The sequence below is a fragment of the Abramis brama genome (assembly GCF_963993115.1).
Source record: "Abramis brama genome assembly, chromosome: 9".
NCBI classification, from domain to species: Eukaryota; Metazoa; Chordata; class Actinopteri; order Cypriniformes; family Leuciscidae; genus Abramis; species Abramis brama.
Genome location: NC_139971.1, coordinates 33,366,280 through 33,390,029, shown reverse-complemented (window position 1 = coordinate 33,390,029; position 23,750 = coordinate 33,366,280). Strand labels below are relative to the sequence as shown.

Here is a 23,750-nt window from a genome sequence, read left to right as displayed (position 1 = left end):
GCTTTTTTGCGATCCGAATTGAATCTTCTATCTCACTAGCCATGCTGAGCACCTTCTACTTAAGTCTCGACACCGTTTCTATGAGTTTGGTGATAAACCAGGTAAAGCACTTGCATTACAACTTAGACTACAAACTGCAAAAAGCTTTATTTCTCAAGTCCTAACCCCAGTAGGAAATATTGTATCAGACCCCCAAGAAATGTATTCTTCTTTAAATCATTCAAACTCCCTCAATGATTCTAATTTTACTGAAATTTTTTTTGAAAATCTTCACATCCCTAAATCAGTAGTAAGTTAAAAACCAAATTAGATGATCCTATTAGTCTAACCGAAATTCTGCAAGCTATTACACAGATGCAGAGTGGAAAATCCCCGGGTCCATATGGTTTTCCCACAGAGTTTTTAAAAAAGTTTTCTCCTTGGCTTTCCCCACTACTTCTCTTGGTTTTTGTAGAATCCCTAAATAATGGCGATCTTCCTCTCTCCATGCGCCAGGTGTCAATTTCTATCTGATTTTTGAAACCTAATAAAAAAATATGTAAAAAACCTACACTGTGGGTCTAGATCATTTGAAACTGTAACCTACTTTTTTTGTGTACACTCACATCAAAACGTGATTTTGTAAAACAAAGAAACCGGCACTTTCTGCCACCTCGGCCTCCAAACATTTTTCAGGAGCATATTCTAAACTCAGCGTCTACTTTCCACTGATATGATATGCAAAACATTTCTATAGAAAGCTTGAAATGTCTTCTTTTAAATGAAACCATTTAAATCAAAAACAAACATTCCCTGATTATGCAATCCATATCAAACCAACGAGAGGTACAATCTTTCCTGTCATTATCTATAATGTGGTCACACCCACATGCAGCACAGCCTGTTAAAGCAGAAGCAAATATTGAAGAAGAAACAAAAATTTTACCCATGAAAAAAAAAATACAAAAGCTTAATTCTCGATTTGCCGTTCCATTAAAAAAATTTTAAAAAAAAAAGTTTATCATTTCTCTATTTTTAAGTTGAAAATCAAAATCTCAAGAAGGTACACAAACTTTTGTCATTCTAGTTTTCGTTTTTAAATTCTATATTTATTTTGTTTCAACTTTAATTAGATTTAATTCAGTTAATTGCCAGAGGAACCTTTAGTTTTTTCAAGTTTTTCATCTAATATTTCTATTTTATTTCAGCTTTATTTAAATGATTGGCTTTTAATAGTTTTAATTTAATAACACTGCAGAAGCATAAAGACACACTCTTGGCACTGGAGTCTAATGAGTCAACCCTACATCCAGCTCTGGCAGCGTACCTCTCAGTGTCATTTCGGGTGAATCCGGGCGGGCATTCTGGCATACATTCTCCGTTGTGGATGACGAAGTCGACCTCGCTGGGTAGGTGAACACGGGCACACATGTCCATGGTGATGCAGCGCCAGCCTTCAAACTTGTAGGTGCCCGGTGGGCAGGCCTCAACGCAGCGGTCCTCGTGAAAGTAATGCTGGCAGGCGGCACATGCCTTATCATTGTGTGGTTCAGTGCAGCTGCCCAGGCACTGGGGGTGACAGCACTTGCCATCATCCGTGCATGCCCTCTTCTCACACATCTTTGGGCACACTGGAAAAGAAAAGCATAAATATAGAGAAAAATGTCAGTTGCGGTTACAAAGAAGAAGAGTGAGTTTATAAATAGTAATATAAAAGGCAACATTGTAAATCAATTGAACGTGTTTTCTGGAGTTAAAAACATTCGAGAGGTTCTTCTGAGGCTTAAAAGAACATTTATTCTCCTGTGTGTGATTTATTAATCTCTGTATGTGTCTCTGCGTGTGTTCTGGAGTAAGAGGGGAGCTAGCATTAAGATTAGTTAACTGTAAAACAAAAATGGCTGAGGTCGGCTATGAAACGGGGCACGGAGGAGGAGGACGCCCTCTGTGAAGTCAGGATGCAGGGCCTGGCGTTGCTGTGTGCCAGCCTTGTTAGTAAACTGCAGCTCTGGATTCATTACAGCTAAATATTATTACTGTTAGATACTGTTGAGGGAATTTAGAGGATAGGGAGGAGGGGGAGAGGGAAGAGCAGAGCAAGAAATGAAGCCAAAAAGTCTAGCTAGCAGATGGACCGCAGTTTGGACTATTAGCTTGGGAAGCATCTAGTGAGGCCGGGCCCAACGAGAAGCCACGGTCCATCTGTGGTGGGCTTTAACTGAGCTGGAATGTGTCATAATGAGAAACACCAGCTAACAGTTATACAACAGTTCTTAGATTTGATTGACGGTGCAGCGTTCCAAGAGTGCTGATATACAGTCCAACAGCATTAGGACTTTTCAGAGTTTGTATCTCTCTGCTTGCCTGTGTAGACTGTCAGTTTATGCATTAGTGTGTTGGACTCTTTCTGTATGTTCCATCCTTATGCCAGTAGGTGGCAATAAGTGTCACAGCCAATAAGTGATTGTGACTGTTTAACTTCACTTTTAGACACTCACGAACTTCCCTAAGCACTTTACCTCGCACTTACATTTTGAAGTGAGTTCAACGTCGTCAAGTGGACGAGGAAATTTTATTAGGACAGACCCTCGACCCCTCAATTTTGACTGAGGGAGCGAGTCTACTCAATGTACTTCAGGCAGATCCATAGACCACAATGCAACATGATTGTGACATTACAACAGATTGCGCTTTTTTTATTTACTTCCATCCCACACATGGTGTATGATATTACAGTTATTTTGACATGTAACTGCATAATACTTGTAGCTATAAGATGGCTGTTTTTCTTTTGTTTGTTTTTTTACACAGTTATAGTTTACTGCATTGTTATCATTTTTGATTCATTCACAACTGATTCATTCAAACACACTGAGTGAGTCAGTGAATCATTCACCCAGCCAATTGTTTTGGAACTGATTCATTCAGAAATGAAATGTAACTTATGTGCGTTGTTCGGAGATGCAACGGTTGATTTTTTTTTTACTTTGTTTTGAACTATTAGGGTGAACAAAAATAGACAGAGTAATTGCCAATATTGTGTCTAAAATGTAACTTGTGACTGATAGCATAATAATTCTTTGCACATGCAACACACAGCAATGCATTATGCCCAGGAAAGTAAAACAAGACTGATTGATTGACGTTCAGAGGTATTGTACATGGCATAAACAATGTTTTTATTGAAATCCTTGTAATTTTGTCTACATTTAGTCTTAACATGTTCATTGTCCTTTCAAACAATGCCTTTGAACTGTAGTTTCATACAAACAAACGGGTCTGTTTGGAGGCTCTCTGTAATCAGTTCTTGACAAACAAAAATCAAAAATCAGTTCCATTGTGGAAAGGTTACTGACATCATGATGTAACCCCAAATGCTCCATATGCCTACTTCCATGAGAGACCAGCATCTGTTAAAAGCGTGAGAAAGTCACTTTTATGCAGTGCAAAAAAAAAAAAAAAAAGGATGAAAAATAGGAGAGTGGTTTAAATGAAGTTTTCAACAAGCCATATTGTACACACTTGTTTGCAAAGGAGAGTCAAGGGATCCTTGCACACTGTTGACATATGTGGGATCAATAAGCATTCCAATGGAATAACTTACGTTGAGCGAGCAATGGGAGACTGTTGGTAATATAAGACAGAGAGAGAAAGGGTGGGAAAAGCACAAGAGGAGAGGAGAGCTGATAGTTTGACTCTAAACAACAGTCAAGTAACAATTGCTACGGTGTTGTGGATAGTTGCTAGGTGGTTGCCAGGACATTGCTAAGGTGTTCTGGGTTGCTTACTGGCCAAAATCAAAATAACCCAAATTTTGCACGTTATATTGTTCTGCAATGTAAAAAATCATCCAAAATAGTCTGGTTGTGTTGAAAAGTAATTACACACCTCTTGAAAACAATGTTAGGTACTCATACCGGCAAACTCAGGACAGGTAAAAAAAAATATATAATAATAATATATATATATATATATATATATATATATATATATATATATAATTATTATTATTATTTTTTTAGATACATTGCATTTAATTATAAAAAAAAAAAAAAAAAAAAAAAACACACTTTGATTCTCTTTAAATTCTTCAAAATATTAGAATCAGCAGTAGAAATTGTTTAGAAAAAAAAGAGAAAAAAAACTACAGGTAACACCGTGGTTTTGAACCAATTCCAACATCTATGGTAACATCCAAAACCAAAAACCAGAAAAAATTATTTAAACAAGTTTATTAAGTGATAAACCTCACATTTTAGCCTTTTTTTAATGGGAACTTGGAATTTGATGGCAGTTCTAGGAAAAGCATATGTGCAGATACCCTTGAAAGGTCTGCATGGGTGGGTTGCCACCCGAGGTGGGACTCCAAGCACTAACTAGGCAGCCAGAGGCATCAGCTCAAAATGAGGAGGCAACTAAGCCGCATGGCACAGCACTTCTGGTCGCCCGGCAACAGTCTCCTGGCACTCCGCCTAGCAGCAGGCTCAGAGGGTACAGCCAAAGAAACATCTACTACATGGGATTTTCCCCTTTTATTTATGATCTCACATCATGCAGTACGACATTACAGGAGAATTATAACAGTTTTGTTTATTTGTGAAATGAATACTGCTCATGACACACATTTAGTTGGTGCGAGCAGGATTTCAGAGGATTGAGCTTATACATCCCTTCAAATCATCAACATCCTAGCCCTACCGGCTGGCCTACGTCCCGGCTCATGACAAGAGCGGGTGGGTCAAGAGGAGAGGCACGGCGCACACAGCGCTCAATGAGACGCACCTGATGCTTATTGCATGCCGCCTACTCTGGTAGAAATCCACCACTGCATTTTCTCCCCGAGGTACAGCTATGGCGCAAAACTGGCAGTAAAGTTGCTGCCACATTAGCGACATTTTGGTGAAATTTCATGGACAAAAAAGGTCCATTGTCTATTGTCAACAGTATAGCAATGTATGAAGCACAGCTCACACAGAAGTAACTGTTCTGTTGGTCAATGCTGTGAATTTGCGTGACCAACTTGTTGCGAAATCTGCATGGGAAAAACCTTCGCCCTCATGCGAAATTACAGATTGCAGGGATTCCTATTGAAATAACTAGATTTAGCCTGCGAAAACATGTCCCCTCTGCACAACCTGACCTTCACTACTCCCACCACATAAGGACACTTTCTTTTTTGTTTGTATTTTTACTACAAAAGCCTCTCAGAGACATGCTAATCTTACCGCATCTGTCCTCACTCCCATCACAGTGTATGTTTACTTAGTTGCCAATTGGCTTACAAATGAAAAGAGTTTCAATGAGGAGATCCCACAGCACTGGGACGTGATTTTACACACTCTCGACTCTCCACGGTGAAACAAACATCAGCAAGGACTTAATTGGACTGGGTGGAGACACTTTTCCTACTCCAGCCAGTTGAGATGCTTAGCATTCTTCAGCACATTCTGCCACATCATAAGCCACCCTGCAGAAATTACTAGAACATTCCTTAGTTTAATTCCTAAGTTTAGTGAGAGAAAAACAACAAACAATTGTAAAAACCTCCCAAAACAACCATTAGCCACATGCAAAACACCAAACTGCTGCACTGCATGACCCAATCACAGATACAGAAGATATTTCATGTTTAATAGACAGTTATGAGAAGCAAAATTGTGAACCAATAAGATTCCACGGGAATCCATTCAGGGTAATGCAGGGCTCGAGACTGTGACTGAAATGGTTGCAAATGTGACTATGTGCATGTTATAGATCTTTTTATGAATTATTCATCCATGTGTTTAATTTTTTTATTCCACTTAAACCCCGTCCCTCCACAAATGACTGCAAGCAGCGCTCACATCTCAAAATCCAATCAACAACCGATGCATGGAACCAAGAACACACCCAACAGTGTTTTATTTTTCTATAATGTCACAATACAGAAGAAAAGATCTGTCCCTACATTTCATCACGACTTTGTGTGAAAGTCAAAAACTTTGCGTGCGTCCATATGCAAGTTAGACGGTATCGTCTCATCAAACTACACAATAATCTGTGTTTACTGAAGACAAAAAACTGCTCAACTTTTAAGACATAATCCTATAAATCTAGTATTAGGAATATTCTATCATACGTCACACACACACAAAAAAAAAACAGGCATAGCTGTAAAGCTGTAAATGAGAACTGCATTTCCTTAAATAGCCACATGGCCCTTTTATGGACTATTAATAGCAGCACACTTTCCAGCTCTAATTCCAAACCTAACCGACTCGTTCACGTTTCCTTAAATATCTCATCGTCCTCTAACTACCTGAGAATTGAATTATGCTCAAGCGAAAAAGCCTAAACATAAGCATTCCTGGCTCGCTGGTGCTCTCTAATCCTTTTACATACACAGTCGTAGTGAGTGGAAGCAGGAAGTTATTCATTATTTGGAATGCCACCAAAAGGGGGCACTCCAAGCAAACTGCTCTTCCATCCCACACCTACAGCGATTCCTCAGTGAGGAAATATTTCAGACATGCATGCCTTCTGCTGGAAAGGAAGACTGTTATGGCTGACTGAAGAATGAATGAGGATAAAAACAAAAACACAGCATCACAATCAGTACATTACCTCATTTTCTCGTGGTAAACCAATGATATGGCCTTTTATTTATAGTTCACATACACTACTTCAGCTTGGTGGGTTTCCACTACTTCACAAAAATAGTGCATTACCTAACAAGTTGATAGTAGATCAAAAAACAAAAGCATTTAATACCACAGAAACAACTCGCTAAACGTAAAGATTACACATTATCTGGCCTGTTTAGCGAAACAGTCAAACTTGCGCAACGCCCTGTGGCGTGACGGTCCTGATGTGACTGACCCTGTCTGCTCCTTTGAGCAGTCATGAGGGAGAGAACCGCTTGCTGACCAGCCCTCCCTTCTCCTCTCTGTCTGTGAAAGCCGAACGCTCAGACCACATAGACCAAACCGCTACGATGAGAAGAACAGCACACAGACGTCCTGAGCAGCAGCTGAAATGACACGGGCTGATTATATAAAAGGTTAATAAGCGCAATATCTTCTGGATTGACGCAATCTTTTAAGAGGAATGCGGTAAAAACAGTGTTATTATCCCTGGACGAAACCACTGACACACTTGGATGCCGTTCTGTCTTAGGGTCTTAACTCAGTGGGCTATGTGAAGAATAACTAGAATGTTCAAAACGGGTAATCTCAGAGCAGAATGTTAATCCTCTTGGGCTCGGCACCAGCCACAAAAACACATTTCAGGGCACTGAGGGAATAAAAAATGCTTGTGCGTCACTCTGCTACAGCACATGCGCATGAGAAGAAAAAAAAGGCTAACTCGTCTTGAATTCCACAACACTCGAACGCAGCACTGAAGCCGAACTCATCATGCTGTATGCCTAAATGACAGATACATGCATCTGGAAGATCATCTCGCTTCTTTTGCTGAAGCAGACATGACGTACACGCAGGCATGGATCGCCGAGAGATGTTTGTAATCTTAGATTTGGGATAACGTGACCCAGCGAGAGGCCCCAGTGCAGGCAGACTACCGAATGTCCCCTCTATGGTGAAAAACAAATCCACTGAGGGAGAGCACAAAAATGCAGACAGACGCCCTGACTAAGGCAACAAACGTGTCTGGGATCATGCATGTTACGCATTTTGCAATAAAAGATTCACAGACTTGCATCTTTATTAACAGTCATTTTTAAATCATGCAAGTTGCAGATGGTTTAGATGTTTAGATAGGCTGAGGTGCCATAGTCTGCAAGCGTTCATTTCAATATCCACATCTAGATTGAGATTAATACTATATAACACTAAGTAATGCTAATTTTGATGCATGATTTACTCAACCTCATTAATATGGACTACATTTACAATGCGTTTAAGTACTTTTTTTTTTTACATGCTGATAACATAACTTTCATGGATGGATGGACAAAAATAATGAGAATATTAAAAGTATCTTCATTTTTGCCTCTTTGTTCTTATGGATTTGTAACGAAATTAGTGTGAGTAAATGCTGACAACAAATTTGACAGAACACCTTGTTTGATTGCAGAGAGAAATAGAATTAACTGTAAATAACAGTAGTTCCTTGTATAATATAATATGATATAATATTATAATAATATGATATATATTTGGATATAATATCCAAACAATCCAATCATTGTTGTTATAAGTAATAATTATAACTATAACAGTCATGATTAAAGCCTGATGTTTGCACTAGCACACCATACTACCTCATTCTGTTTTGATAGTAAGTGCTGAAGGGGCGGGGACTAGGAGTTGGACCAATTGGAGACCAGAGTGGGAGGTCCACAATGATTGGCATGTCATTGACTGAAGTAGAAAAGTGGTAAACAAGTCCTCCCTAGTGCCGGGAGAGCGAGGGGGGTGTTGTAACCATCATAATTACATATGCACTTTTTCCAGCCAGCCAACAGCTGAACTGTGCTTGTTTGATGAAATGAAAGACTAAACATCGAACAAAAGTGACTAGTGTTTTTAAGATTTAGACAAACATATTGCATAATGGATAATGATACAAATATATATATTTAGGGGAAAAAAATAATGACTTTTCTACAAAAAAATATTTATGGTATGTTATTTTGTGTGAATTATAACCAATTAGAATATTTATTAATTATAATTAAAAATAATTACTTATAAATAATATTTAAAAAATATAATATTTTCAGTTTTTTAGTTGTTTTTACTTTTACTTAATTACTTCACTTTTACTTAATTTAGTTTTTTGTTAATTTTAACCACTTATATTTAATAATTATAAAAGAACAATAATTATTATTATAATAATTCATTATTAATATTTTAAAAAACAATAGGAAAAGATTGTGTTCAACTTTGAAAAGCAGCTAAATGTTGTTTTTACTTTTGTTTTGGACTTTTATTTTACTTTATACTAAGTAATATAACCCATTGTTGTGTCATCATTGTTTGTTTTTTAAGATGCTTCTGTTCGGTTATGAAAGATTTATAAGCTGATAGATCACAGGAACTATCAGATTTATCAAAAATAAGAAATTTAGAGATGCTTTTAACATAATGGAATACTTAAAAAAAAAAAAACCTTACAAAGGCATGTATAAACGCGACAGCAATGTCCAATATATGGAGTATGATTGCGCCCATGTATGTGCAAATCCCCTCGAGTGCTTACGTGTGTGTAAGCATGTGCACTCAAGCACTCTCAGGTTACCACTGACAGCTCTCTGAACAGCAGACTGTTAGCCATACTCTCCACTGGCACAGGACCCTAAGCAGACCTGCGGTCGGACCCCTGGCTCCATCAAGCCACATCCTTATCCGGAAACACAATCCCGCTTGGGATCATTCTAGACACTCGGCATAACCACAACAGTACACATAGAGAGATGGATGTTTCCTCCACTCAATCCCACAAGGCTCATGACCTAGGCAGGGAAAACCAATAAGACGCACACCTGCCTCTGCAAACAGGTCACTGGAGTTTGGTGCCATATGTTTATGGCACAGACAAAATAAGATGTGTGCGACTCTTAATATCCCTGGGTTTGAAGAAATGTGGGAAATAATCCGTCTGTATTGAAGTAACATGGCAATCCCAACATTCTCTCTCCCGCCATCTAGCTTACACAAACAACATGCACTCGTTCACCTTCAGAAAAAAGAAAAAAAAAAGAAAGAGGAATAATGTGTGTGAGGGAGGGCGAAAATTTGCTATGGAAAAGACCTGCCTCTTATGACAAAGCAAAGCTTTCATTTTCACCATGACGACTGACTACTTAAACACAACATGGGCAACACAACACAAAGGATTTAATAAGACTTAACAATAGGGCCAAAATGTCTGAGACAACTAGAAAAGTATATATTTTTGCATCAAAAAAAAAAAAAAAAAAATTGTATTAGGTCTACATAGACCTTATTCACAGCAGCGCCATCTTGGATTTTTAACGGGAATGAAAGCGAAGCTGTGAGGGATAGACATACATTTCTTCAGTGGGTTGTACTGTTATTTAATGTGTTTTTGGATTGTTCTGCTGACGAAACACTGCAAAAATGTTAGGACCTGTTTGCCTTGGGAGACGCTACCAGGGGCATATAGCCCCGGACAACATAGCTCCTAGGATCATTCGGGTACCCCTCCACCGCTATAAGGTGGCAGTTCAAGGCACTGCAAAAATATCTTTCCAAAAAACTCCAGACAACATGAGCTGTGGAAAATAAGTGATCTAGGAACTTTATACAGCTTTTTACAGCGGATGCCATTGAAAACACTGTAAGTCTTTCCCTCACAGCCTCGCTTTCATACCTGTCATGACGCTGCTCTGAATAAGGTCTATAACAAGGAGTGAAAAGTAAAAATTTTAAGACAATCAAAATTAACATGTATTTTGTGTTAGATCTACATTAAAAAAAATATTTATAAAAAATATAAATATAAGTAATAAATAATTTGAAAACAAATTTGAAAATAAAATACCCTTTGGACTTACCCAGACAGCCAATCTCTCTTTAAGTACAGCTCTAGTTTATGTAGTTTTATACAAACACACACCCAGACTGTGTTCAGTGCCAGCGTCACGCTAGGCTCCTACAAGCCAGGCAGTTCTCAAAAATCGAACAGACATGGGCCACCACAGTCTGGCTGATTCAGAAAGAGGGGGAGAAGTAGTTTTATTTTGGTTTTCCACTGCTTTTGGAGGTGTTTCCTCTCAGCGCAAGAGTTTGCTAAAAATACTTGGCTTCCCAGATCTGCTTCATTAAATGTGCTGTGTTTCCTGGCAGCCCTGCGCCTGCTCGCTGCCTGGATGATGGGGGGTTAGAAAATACCCCACTGCTGTCCCGGAGCCACAGACTCACTTCACAAATCAACACACTCTCATCAGAAACGCACACACCTACTTCACTGAAAACACACAACACACACTTTATTCGTAGTAAAATACCTGCTATGGGTGTGCGCAAATATTAAACTGCAAAATGCGGAATCACCTGTGAACATTAAACCTGTTACTCCATTTGGTCACTATCCACTTTCATTGTATGGAAAAGAGCAGGGCGAACATTCTGATACACTTCTGATTTTGTGTTCTATGGACAAAAGTAAATCATTCAGGTCCAGTGGCGGCTGGTGCTAAAAAAATTTGGGGGGGGTGCAACAAACTGAATTATTAATCCAGGACTGAATGTAGGCTAATTGTTAAATAACAATTTAACAGTGATAATAATGTAGCTATCATTAGCTTAAAGTTTAGCTAAAACTTCAGCCGGTAGGGTTGGGAAATAGCCAATTGCCAAATAAATCTGAATTTTTGGGCTAAATGGCGATGTATGGTATAATATGAACTCATGGTACTCATATATGTATGAGTATTTAATTATTATTTTTCTATTTGAATTAAAATTTAATTTTTTTAAAAAAATATTTAATATCCTGATCAATATTGTCCTACAAACGATGTTCATATTGAAGGTTATAAAAACAAACATAGTGTAACCTTGCTGTCTATCTGCAGTCTATCCAAAAAAGGGGTCAAATCACATTACATTCTAACATTGCAACATTACAATCTAAAAATTTACTAAACTTAAAATAAAAAATAAAAAATAAAAACAAAGCTAATATCATAAAAATACACATGTAGGTTTGAAATTCTCTAGCACATTTATGTTCACCAACAACAACAAATATTCAACAACAAATATTTTAGCTAAATATATTTATAATTTAGTGCTAATGTATATTTTAGTCAGAATAATTGCACTCCTATTCTATTGCGCTCCGTCTGTTCGGCGCGCATGCACACGGCGGCGCTCGTTCACGGAAGTTTAGCTTGCAGAAAGCTCGCCCACTCATGACAGCAAACTGGAAATATTGACTTTCTAACATTTACAGATGGAGAATATGTCCGTGAAATTATTGGATGTCACTTCAGCTTAAGGCTAAATATTATTAGAGGTATATTTGTTTCCACCAATCGCTGCACAAGTGAAGTTTACGTATGATGACGAAAGCACGTTCCTCCCGGAACCCATAGATAATGCATTGCAGTGCCTGCAGTTCGAAAAAAAAAATCTTTGAATGTAAGTCTGTGGGAACACTCTGGGCGATTTTCGGCCATAGTGAAATCGCCCAAAAAGAGGCGGTACTCCACAGAACGTGACTTGGCGCTGATTGGACTATATCCAGAGGCAGAACAACAGTGAGTGACTGCTAGCGTAACTCTGTGGTTGTAATGAGATTGTGATTGAAAAAGTCCCTTTCACACTTTGGTGGTGCGTCGCCCGATCACCCTAATGAAGAAACCGCCGCTGTTCAGGTTTGTAACAACATGAGGATAGGGCAGGACGGTCTGACGATACATATATCGTTCCCACAGTATAAAATGTCTATCATTAGAGATTTTGCTATATTGTGTATATCCCAGTATGTAAATATATAGCTGCGCACACAGCAAGCTGCCTCTCAGAACACCAATTTGGAAGTGCTCAATGATAAAAAGTGTTATTAAGCACAATAAGCAGTGAAAAAGAATTGACGCACAGAGTAATCGCATGCACAGAAAGCCGCGTCTCTCAGCATGCGATCGAGAATTCAGTTCTCTTTCACGTCTTATTGCACTTCAATGGTCGAATACATACGCAATTATGTCAAAATTCCCATTGTGAGGAGTATTCATGTAAACACAGCTGGTTATGTCAAGTGAAACCGGATGTGTATCAGTATAAGGATCCATGTGTTTTGTCTTAAAGTGACAGCAGCCTAATATACCCACCTGCTGCTCATTAATGCGAATCAAACAAATGAGAAAATAACTTGCTCTTCTTGATTTAAGTCATACAGTGAAGACTATTTGATTATTACATTTTTTTACTAATTCTTACTACATGTTAAATAAACATTACTTAAATAAACAATCTGTTTAATTCATTTTTTTCCATATTTTTGTTTTACTGTATTTGTCCTATTGTTTGCAATTTGTTTCTTTTTTCTTATTTTTAAAAACAGAAATTAGCTAAAATAACACGTAATAACTATATTGTGATATACAGTGAGGAAAATAAGTATTTGAACACCCTGCTATTTTGCAAGTTCTCCCACTTGGAAATCATGGAGGGGTCTGAAATTGTCATCGTAGGTGCATGTCCACTGTGAGAGACATAATCTAAAAAAAAAAATCCAGAAATCACAATATATGATTTTTTAACTATTTATTTGTATGATACAGCTGCAAATAAGTATTTGAACACCTGTCTATCAGCTAGAATTCTGACCCTCAAAGACCTGTTAGTCTGCCTTTAAAATGTCCACCTCCACTCCATTTATTATCCTAAATTAGATGCACCTGTTTGAGGTCGTTAGCTGCATAAAGACACCTGTCCACCCCATACAATCAGTAAGAATCCAACTACTAACATGGCCAAGACCAAAGAGCTGTCCAAAGACACTAGAGACAAAATTGTACACCTCCACAAGGCTGGAAAGGGCTACGGGGAAATTGCCAAGCAGCTTGGTGAAAAAAGGTCCACTGTTGGAGCAATCATTAGAAAATGGAAGAAGCTAAACATGACTGTCAATCTCCCTCGGACTGGGACTCCATGCAAGATCTCACCTCGTGGGGTCTCAATGATCCTAAGAAAGGTGAGAAATCAGCCCAGAACTACACGGGAGGAGCTGGTCAATGACCTGAAAAGAGCTGGGACCACCGTTTCCAAGGTTACTGTTGGTAATACACTAAGACGTCATGGTTTGAAATCATGCATGGCACGGAAGGTTCCCCTGCTTAAACCAGCACATGTCAAGGCCCGTCTTAAGTTTGCCAATGACCATTTGGATGATCCAGAGGAGTCATGGGAGAAAGTCATGTGGTCAGATGAGACTAAAATAGAACTTTTTGGTCATAATTCCACTAAACGTGTTTGGAGGAAGAAGAATGATGAGTACCATCCCAAGAACACCATCCCTACTGTGAAGCATGGGGGTGGTAGCATCATGCTTTGGGGGTGTTTTTCTGCACATGGGACAGGGCGACTGCACTGTATTAAGGAGAGGATGACCGGGGCCATGTATTGCGAGATTTTGGGGAACAACCTCCTTCCCTCAGTTAGAGCATTGAAGATGGGTCGAGGCTGGGTCTTCCAACATGACAATGACCCGAAGCACACAACCAGGATAACCAAGGAGTGGCTCTGTAAGAAGCATATCAAGGTTCTGGCGTGGCCTAGCCAGTCTCCAGACCTAAACCCAATAGAGAATCTTTGGAGGGAGCTCAAACTCCGTGTTTCTCAGCGACAGCCCAGAAACCTGACTGATCTAGAGAAGATCTGTGTGGAGGAGTGGGCCAAAATCCCTCCTGCATTGTGTGCAAACCTGGTGAAAAACTACAGGAAACGTTTGACCTCTGCAAACAAAGGCTACTGTACCAAATATTAACATTGATTTTCTCAGGTGTTCAAATACTTATTTGCAGCTGTATCATACAAATAAATAGTTAAAAAATCATACATTGTGATTTCTGGATTTTTTTTTTTTAGATTATGTCTCTGACAGTGGACATGCACCTACGATGACAATTTCAGACCCCTCCATGATTTCTAAGTGGGAGAATTTGCAAAATAGCAGGGTGTTCAAATACTTATTTTCCTCACTGTATATCATTATCATGAAATAAAATTTCTCATATCGTGAAATAAGAATTTGGTTATATCGCCCACCCCTACATGAAGGTAAATAAATGACAGGATTTTTATTAGTGTGTAAACTATTTCTTTAAGAGGCACACACACACACTCTCTCTCTCATGTGCAGTCACAGCAAGAGTCTTGTCTCCTTTCAGGCTCAATCAGGAGTCTTTGAGTTCAACGGATCGCTTCTGTCAAGCCCTGTTTCTGCGGACAGTCATCAATAGCGCTGCGGAACAACTTCAATAGCGCTGGCACACTCTTCATCCTAGCATGGCGAACACACACACTTTACTAGCACAACATCTGGAGTCAAAACGCCACATCTACATTTTATGTTTACTTGAAGGAGACAGTAATCCAGCGTTGAGCGCATAAATATTTGGCCTGACATTTAAAGCGAATGTTGGCAGCAGTCATATACCGGGCTCTTCCTTGAACCTAGATTAAATGATGCAGCAGCTCTACCCTCAAAAACTGACAAGGTCATTAGCGACCTGCTAATCTGACAGATGGTGATAGCAAATTTTCAAATTGCGTTAAATGGTTTGTGCATGTCAGAGTGCATGTAATGTGCGCAAGCATGGGGGAATATGAAAACTATTTTTTAAAAGTTGAGATTTTATAAGGTTGGTATTGTTTTGCATTTTCAAATTTGTTTTAATTTTAATGCTACTCCTTTTCAGCTTTGTATTCAACTAATTTCAGAAACAATAACCAATAATTGGCTGATATTATTAAAAGATATACTATTTACTTACTGCAGCAGTCAGGTGGTACAAGTCCGAGCTCTTTAAGTTATTTACGTTCATTATTATTGTTATGTTATATGCGATGTAATTTACCGCAGTCTCTCGTGACGCTTTGCAGACTCTGCTCAGACTGAGGGTGTTCATGTGTTTTGGAGGAGGCGTGGCTCTGAAGGGAGGGTGGGATCGTATGCTTTCAAAGCTAGCTTGCCATTTGTAACCTCTCTGAAACAGCCAACTCCACCACAAATTTGTTTTTGAAGCAATACTTTTTGTTTGTTAGTCTTAATTTACAATAAAATAAGCAAAATGTGTGTGAACCGTGAACACAAACAAAACGAATATTGCAGTCTCATTTTTTTTTTTTGTCACGAAAACCATGCTGACAGACTGCTACATTTCTCTGTCTAGTTTTGGGTCGTTGCATAGCGTGCGTGCCACTGCTGCTGCTCTGGCTAGCGTCCCCGACTTCAAGAGGGCGACTGGTGGCTACTTATTCATCATCTGGCACCACACACACATATATACAGACTCCTCTGCTCCTTTATTTATTTTGGGAGAGGAGCAGAGAGGTTGTGTGTGTGGCCCGTTTTTGTTCTCAGAGAGGGACAAGACCCGCGGCACAATCACCCTCAGAGGCAGCAGCTGGCTTTAGTGAGCTGAGCAAGCCCGACCTCCCCTCTTCCTTTCAGAGCTTTGTTTTTCTGTGCTTTCATGTGAAATGGACTGATGAGATTCTGTCTTTATTGATAAGTGGGACACAGAACCACAGGTTTAAACCCAGAGCCAAAACGCCACAGGCCCAATTTCACTTGAAAGCCGACACAGCGATCTTACTTCACCGCGTAACAAACTTTCATTACACCGAAACGTTATCCGAGTTCATGTCACAGACACTATAATATCAAAGATAAAGGTAGAAAAAGATAAAAGTGCTTATTATGAGTGTATAAAAGTCCAAAAGTTATCTCTGGTTAGGGCTAAAATTATTTGAATGACAACTTTGGCACCATTCATGACGATATGTCAAGGTCATATTTCACCTAAAAATCAGAAGAAGAGAATTTATCTTTGGATGTAGAAGACAAAGCCATTTAGATTTTTTTTGGTGCAAATTATTGTTTTTTTTATTTTATTTTTTATCAGAACAGAAGGCAGTACTAAACTACCATGATGCATGAATACTTATATTTGAAAAAGTCAATATTATAGAAATGATTGTAAAGATTTTTGCAGTATGGTGATACAAATAAGAGGAGAGTAATGAATTGACATGAATTTTAAATCACAATGCTATGCAAAATGTAATTCCTTTTTTCCCTTTTGATTATGGGCTATGACTATTGATTATGTAAGATTCATCCGCATACAAACCAATGTAAACAGCAGGGAAGCTGTGATCGCAATACTCTGTTATTGCCCCCTGTTGTTACGGAGGACTGTGAACTACACCATAAGGCTTACAGTTGGGATTAAAAAGATTTGATTACACTAAGCAGCTGTTTTACTGTGGTAAACAATGAGCCTCGTAATAGATTGTCCTCATTAACTTCACGGCTAAATAAGGCAATGCAGTTACACATGTGCAGCTGAGTGTGAAAAAAGGTAGTGTTTATGGTCTGTATGAATCAGCCTGTATGTCAACCCTCACAGAATCTGCCGAACACAAAGAACAAAACCTCATCCCTCTAATTAAAACAGCTCATCACATCTTTATCAGTTCTTATCAGTCAATATGTATCTCCTCAAAGGGACAGCTTATACATGTTTGCACCATTACATTTTTAAATCAAGCTTTAACATTTAAGATTCAATATCTGAAACAACAAACATTCAATAACAAACGTACAATTCATAATTTAGGTATGTAGTTTTAGGGATTTTGCCTGCAGGGGAATCAGATGTTATAAGCACTGACATCCCTCTAATTAAAACAGCTCATCACATCCTTATCAGTCCTCATCAGTCAATATGTATCTCCTCAAAGGGACAGCTTATACATGTTTGCACCATTACATTTTTAAATCAAGCTTTAACATTTAAGATTCAATATCTGAAACAACAAACATTCAATAACAAACGTACAATTCATAATTTAGGTATGTAGTTTTAGGGATTTTGCCTGCAGGGGAATCAGATGTTATAAGCACTGACAATGGCCACTTCTACTTGTAGTACGGTTTTAACTGATGAGAAAGAAAGTTTAAAATAGTGCCTGAATCAAAATAAGAGAGAAGATGAGTGAATGGCAATATTTAGCCTGCTAACATACTACATTTTTGCGGTGTGCGCTGTAGTGTGGATACTGTGTACAGATTTCTGAAGGATCGTGTGACACTGAAAACTGGAGCAATGATGCTGAAAATTCATGTTAAAATATATTAAAATAGTTATTTTCAATTCAAAATAGAACTTTATAACTGTATTTTTGATCAAATAAATGCAGCCTTGGTAAGCTTAGCGACCGCAAACTTTTCATCTCTATTTGACTATCATTTGATCAGATCAAAGTTAAAACATCCATTCATTTTCCAAACCTCTGTCTTGTGTAGCGCAACGTTACACAAAATAACTATTTATCCCCGGGATGATAACTGTAGACACTACTAACATGTAATATTATGCAATGATGTGATAATGTAGCATACTTGTCTGAAATGGTTAACACTGCATAATAGCTACAGTTCCACAGTTTTAAATTGTATTTATTTATTTTATTTTTAAATAGCATGTAGATTATATTGTGCAGTTAGTATTCCATTCCAAACATAGTCACTGTGTGTGTACTGTGATGAGGATGGAAAAGGACAGCTGACAGCCCTTAAATGCTCTATGGTGCGCGCTTCTCATTGGCTGACGGTGACATCATTATTCTATTCTCCTCTTTCACCTCCTCTTTTCAGAGTTTGTTTACTTCTCTCTCTCAATATCTCTCTCGCTTTCTCACTCATTCTCATGTCAGAGCCGGTACAGGGGCCATAAACCACAAGTGAAACTGAAAGGCTAACTTAATAAAACAGCAGAAATCAAACCATATCCTAGGATACAGATTCAAAATCATTTAAATACACCAATAACTACAGTGTGACGTGCACAGGATAAGAGAGAGGTGATCATTGATTTAGACAGGCCTCCACCGCTGGCAACATTGATCTCTGTAGCAGACAGGTGTCTCTTGTCTGGCAGCGCCGGCAGGATGATGGATAGACGGATGGATGGAGGGAGGGAGGGAGGGAAGGCGGGTGTTTGATGGAGTGAGTCAGCCAGTCTGGTGGCTGTAAGCCTCGTCTGGCCCCCCCATCCCAAAACAGATTAGCCCTTAGTCAGATTAAGGGGGAGCTTTTGCGAGAGCTCTGCGTAAGGAAGAGGTGAAATGTGCTCGAAGCACGACAGGAGGAATCAAGGGGTTAGAAGCACGTGGCTGATCGTAGGGGGTGGGAAAGCAGAGCAGGGCAGATGGCCAACTCACCTCTTCAGTGCACTAGTCGTCTCGTGTCCAGTCTGCACACATACAGTCGCATTTGCTCATCCTCATGTCATTCAAAATGTGTTTGACTTTCTCTCTTCGGTGTCACACAAAAGGAGGCTGAACTCATCGTTCTTTCCGTTGCATTTCCAATAAATGGAGACTGGAGGTTTCAAGCTTCCAGCAGAAGCAAAAGTACCACATAAAAGTGGTCTACACAAGTCATGCGTACAAATTTCGTACAATTGCGTAAATTTCATCATCAGCATAGTACACGCGCACAGAACGTTTTTTCTAACCGAGCATACTACGCATTAGCGCATCAAATTTTATTGCATTAATTAGTAGCTCCACAAGATGGCAACACTGGCCCCGACCGCTGTTTCATACAATTAAAATAAACTGGAAAAGACTGCAATAATAATCACCCACGTTGACAATCGCTTATGTTAAAGAGCCCCTATTATGCTTTTTTAATATTACCTTTCATGCAGTGTACAATATAGCTGTTTGTGAACGTAAAAGGTCTGCAAAGTTTTAAAGATCAAAGTGCATGACAAAATATTATTGTCTTCTAAAAGAAAGAATTGATTCTGAACTGCCGAAACAAGTCGTCAGCAAATTCCAGTCTTCTTCCTGTTACATACCTACGTAACAATGTAACAAATTTGCATAATGCCAGCCTATGGTCTTCAATGGCTGCCCGCGAACAAGGTCTACTTTGTCATCAAATGATATGTATGCGTTCGGTGTAAAAACCAAAGTATAATTTGCGCTTTAGTCTGATTCGGCTCGAGTCAATGATCTGAATGCAGTTGTTAACAGCAACTGAAGGCGAAGAGTTTCAGTGAAAAATGACTTTAATGTTAGTCTGTTACTTATAAATTGATCGAATGACTTGACAAGTCTTGGAATATAGAGTTGAATAGGCCAGTACAGAGCTATGGGTTTTTGAAGCTTGAAAGCTCCAGTTCCCATTTATTGTAGTAGAGCGACGAACACGGTCTTCAAAATTACTACTATTCTGTGTTAGTAGAATAAAGAAACTCATACAGGTTTGGAACAACATGAGGCCGAGTAAATGATGACAGATTCTTAATTTTAGGTGAACTATCCCTTTAAGGCAATGAGGAGGCAGACAAGTGAGAAGCAACATAAAGACTGAAAGGGAGATGAAGCAAGAGAGATGGAGAGAGGCTAAAAAGAGAGAAAGACTGAATAAAAGGAGAGAGAGGGAACAACAGACAGCCACAGGAAAGCATTAAGCCCCCACCACGTCGCAAACACAGGACTTCCAGAAATGATTGAAATAGAATAGCCTCCGCTTCCACCCCCCAACAAACAAAAGCCCCCATTGTGCAATGTTGTGCCACGAACACAGCTAGGGGAAACATAGGAGCACTGAAAAAGCATGAAGTGACCCCCCCCCTCCCCCACTCTTCACCCCAGCCCCCGGTTCCCTTCTCTCTCTCAACTGTGACACTGACAAGGCAATGCAGCACCACTGAGCTCCAGCCCACTGCAGGGCCTCCAAACTGAAAAATATGCCCTTTGTCTCCCTGTAGACTGAGACCTCACACACACTCGGCTGGATGAGACAGGAGCAGTACTGGGTTCGACCAGACGGGGGCCAGAGACACTCTCTCTGGCATCTCAGAAACAGAAGGAGCGCGAGAGCGACGCTTCAGGCAACTACACTGACTGTATCATTGTACAGAAACTAACAATAAGTAGTAAAGAAAACAGCCTGTGACTCAGAAGGACACGGAGGTATTTATGACAAACACAACCCCCCCAACCCAACCCAAAAACATTAATTGGTAAGTTTAATTTATTTTTGTGAATCGATTCAATTATTTGATCGAATCTGACTAAATGTAAACATTATGATTCAGCGATTAATTTGCCTCATCACTCAATTTGTATTAATTTTATTCATATACACTGTACAATTTAGGGCTGTAAAATCGATTGATCGCATTAAACAAAAGTTTGTTTATATAATGTGTGTACACTACATAGTGTGTGTGTGTGTGTGTGTGCGTGTGTGTGTGCGCGTGTGTGTGTGTGTGTGTGCGTGTGTGTGTGCGCGTGTGTGTATATATATATATATATATATATATATATTATTTTTTTTATTTTTTTTTAATTACACACATAAATACTATATAAACTATATTTATTTGCTTTATCGCCCAGCCTTACTATAGTGAAATGAAACCAGAAAATCAGAGCATGTGTGAATGTTTGTGTCTTACTGTGACTGTTTATCCGCACTCACTTTAAAGCAGACCAGCATCTCCTCTGGGAGTCTGTTGAAAGCCTGAACACTGCTCACCGCCTGGAGCATCTACAGATTCATTCATGCTTTGCAATCAATGGCTTAACTGAACAGGCACACACATACACATACACATCCATACACCCATACATACACACAGCTCGCTTACAAGAGCTCTTTTAATAGGGTGTCTGAAAACGGATTTTCCTGTATTCTTTACGTTTCTGTAAAATGCACAGAGAAGAGGCGGGACTCATTCACAGCTCTGTTCACACCGAGCTTCATGTATCCTACCAGCAAAAATACTGACGCCTTTGATTTTCAGATGGGCGTGCATGTGGAAACTACACACAAACAAAGGGCTCTGTCTGTCTTAATAGAATACAGGGAACTACCTGAAAGCACAAGCAGCAGCACGTGTCTTTGTCCACGGCTTGGCTCGTCAGTGGTACCACAGCTGAATTTTCCAACAAATTATCCAACTGGCATAACCACACCTAAACCCTCCTTGTCAAATATGAGCTAAATGACAGGCTTTGAGTTAGAACTAAAAAGGTTGATTATATTCTATCAAACAAGTCTTCAATGACTGCAGTGCCAGGGCCCAACAGTAAGGACTTTTCAGAATCTTTTCAAGCTAGTAACTCATATTTGGACTTGGCCAGGCAATATTTTCAGTAGCCCCACAAAATAAAATAAAAATCATAAGTAGTAATATATTTTTATAATGTATGTTAAAAAATATTTATATATATTAAAATGTATTAATAATATTTATATTTTTGTAATAAAAAAAAATTTGAATTTTTTATTTACAATATAATATTTACACATTATATATTTCTTTGGAAAATGTATTTATTTATTTAGATAAATCAACATGATAAATATATTTAAATTATTTATATCATTTTTATTATTAATAATAAATGTGTTTTACAAATGATTAATTTATTTGTAATTTTAAACCAAATCTACCCGATGCCTCACAAATAATTTTTGCAATTTCAACTGACAAAAAGTGAGCCAGCTTAACAATAGCAAGGTTTCCATTCACCTATTTTTTTTTAATGCACATTTTGGGATATTGCATAATAAACTGCTGGATGGAAACGGCAGGATGCACATAAATTCAAAAAATGCACATTAAAGCGCTCGTTTGAGTCGGATCCATTTTTTATCCAATGGGAAAACATGCGCATAAACTATTATGGAAACGCACTTACCAAATAAATTCCTTGATGCGCATCAAAAAAATCATGTGACTTTGTGTGATGGGACGCTATAACTGTACTAGCCAGCAGACCGATCTCGTTGCACAGCATCTGAAATGTTGTTTTGGTCATTTTTAAATGCCTAAGCAAAGTCTGCCATCAAAGTGGTTAAGTATAATTACCTCCCTGAACAGTCTTACACGACTGCGTTTCCAAACAGCAGGCATCCGCCTCAGAAAGAAATCTAACGGGTTTATTGATATTTACCGGCAGTTTATCAGGAAGTGACGATTTTCTTCTCTTTGACTCACTGGATGGAAACGCTGCTTTATTCGCAAATGGTTTATGCGATATTACAATTTTGCTCCTCAGTGCATCACAAAGCAAAGGTTTATGTTTGTAAGGCATAAAAACAATACCAACATACGCAAGACGTATAGTTACAACACAGAACGAGCCTCAGGTCACCAGGTCATCATTATTGTTGAGCTTTGTATGAATGCCTCGTTTGTCAATGCTTACTATAATTTCTACAGTAAACAATGAAGTCACAATTGATCAAATGAATCATGGTTTACACTGGCACCAAGCCATGTGAAGAAAACAAACCATCTGCAATCACACCTTGTGAAAAATCCTCGTCAGGTGCCAATAAACAACAACAGCTCAACAATGAACGGATAGTCTCACACGAAGCATATGTACAGTGGAGTCAGTTGTTCTTTTATATATAGGACTGGTCGTTTTCAATCAGCAGTAAGTCATTTGTTATGATAGAAATAGAAACAGGTGGTGAAAGAGAAATTCAAATGAACAACAGGATCAACGATGTCAGTTCAATCCATCTCACATAAACGAGACCTGCTAACAACATGCTGCTACCAGAGCGCGAGTGCGATCCATCAATCAAAGATACTGATCGAGAGAAATATGCTAACTTTTGGCACTACAAAGACAGATTACACTGTGTACATTTGTCTAACACAGACAAGCAGATCTTGCTTAAAGGGTATTTTAGCCAGAAATTAATCGTTTAATCCCCCTTATGTCATTCCAACCCTGAACGAAGACAAAAGATGATGTTTGGCAGTATGTCCACGCTTCTCTTTTCCCTATAGGGACGGCTGCTTGGACATTCGGCTAAACATCTCCTTTTGTGTTCCACAAAAGAAAGTCTTTGAAAAAAAAAAAATTATTTATATGACTACATTTAAAATAAGAAAATAAATATTCAGTTACATAAAAATAAATACAATCATGCACATGCCATTCCACCTTTTTTTTCCATAGTATATCAGTGTGTGTTTGGAAGCTGCAAAACACAAATCAGACCAGCAGCTTGAAGGCAAA

The 23,750-nt window shown here is 38.7% G+C and overlaps 1 protein-coding gene across 1 annotated transcript in view; it reads right to left on the bottom strand.

Moving 5' to 3' along the window:
* Positions 1–23,750, bottom strand: part of igf1ra (insulin-like growth factor 1a receptor) — a 101,520-nt gene that overhangs the window by 23,133 nt on the left and 54,637 nt on the right. Inside the window, exon 3 of the mRNA XM_084125230.1 lies at positions 1,307–1,610. Within this exon, the coding sequence (XP_083981356.1) occupies positions 1,307–1,610 (304 nt within the window). The remainder of the gene's footprint in view (positions 1–1,306; positions 1,611–23,750) is intronic.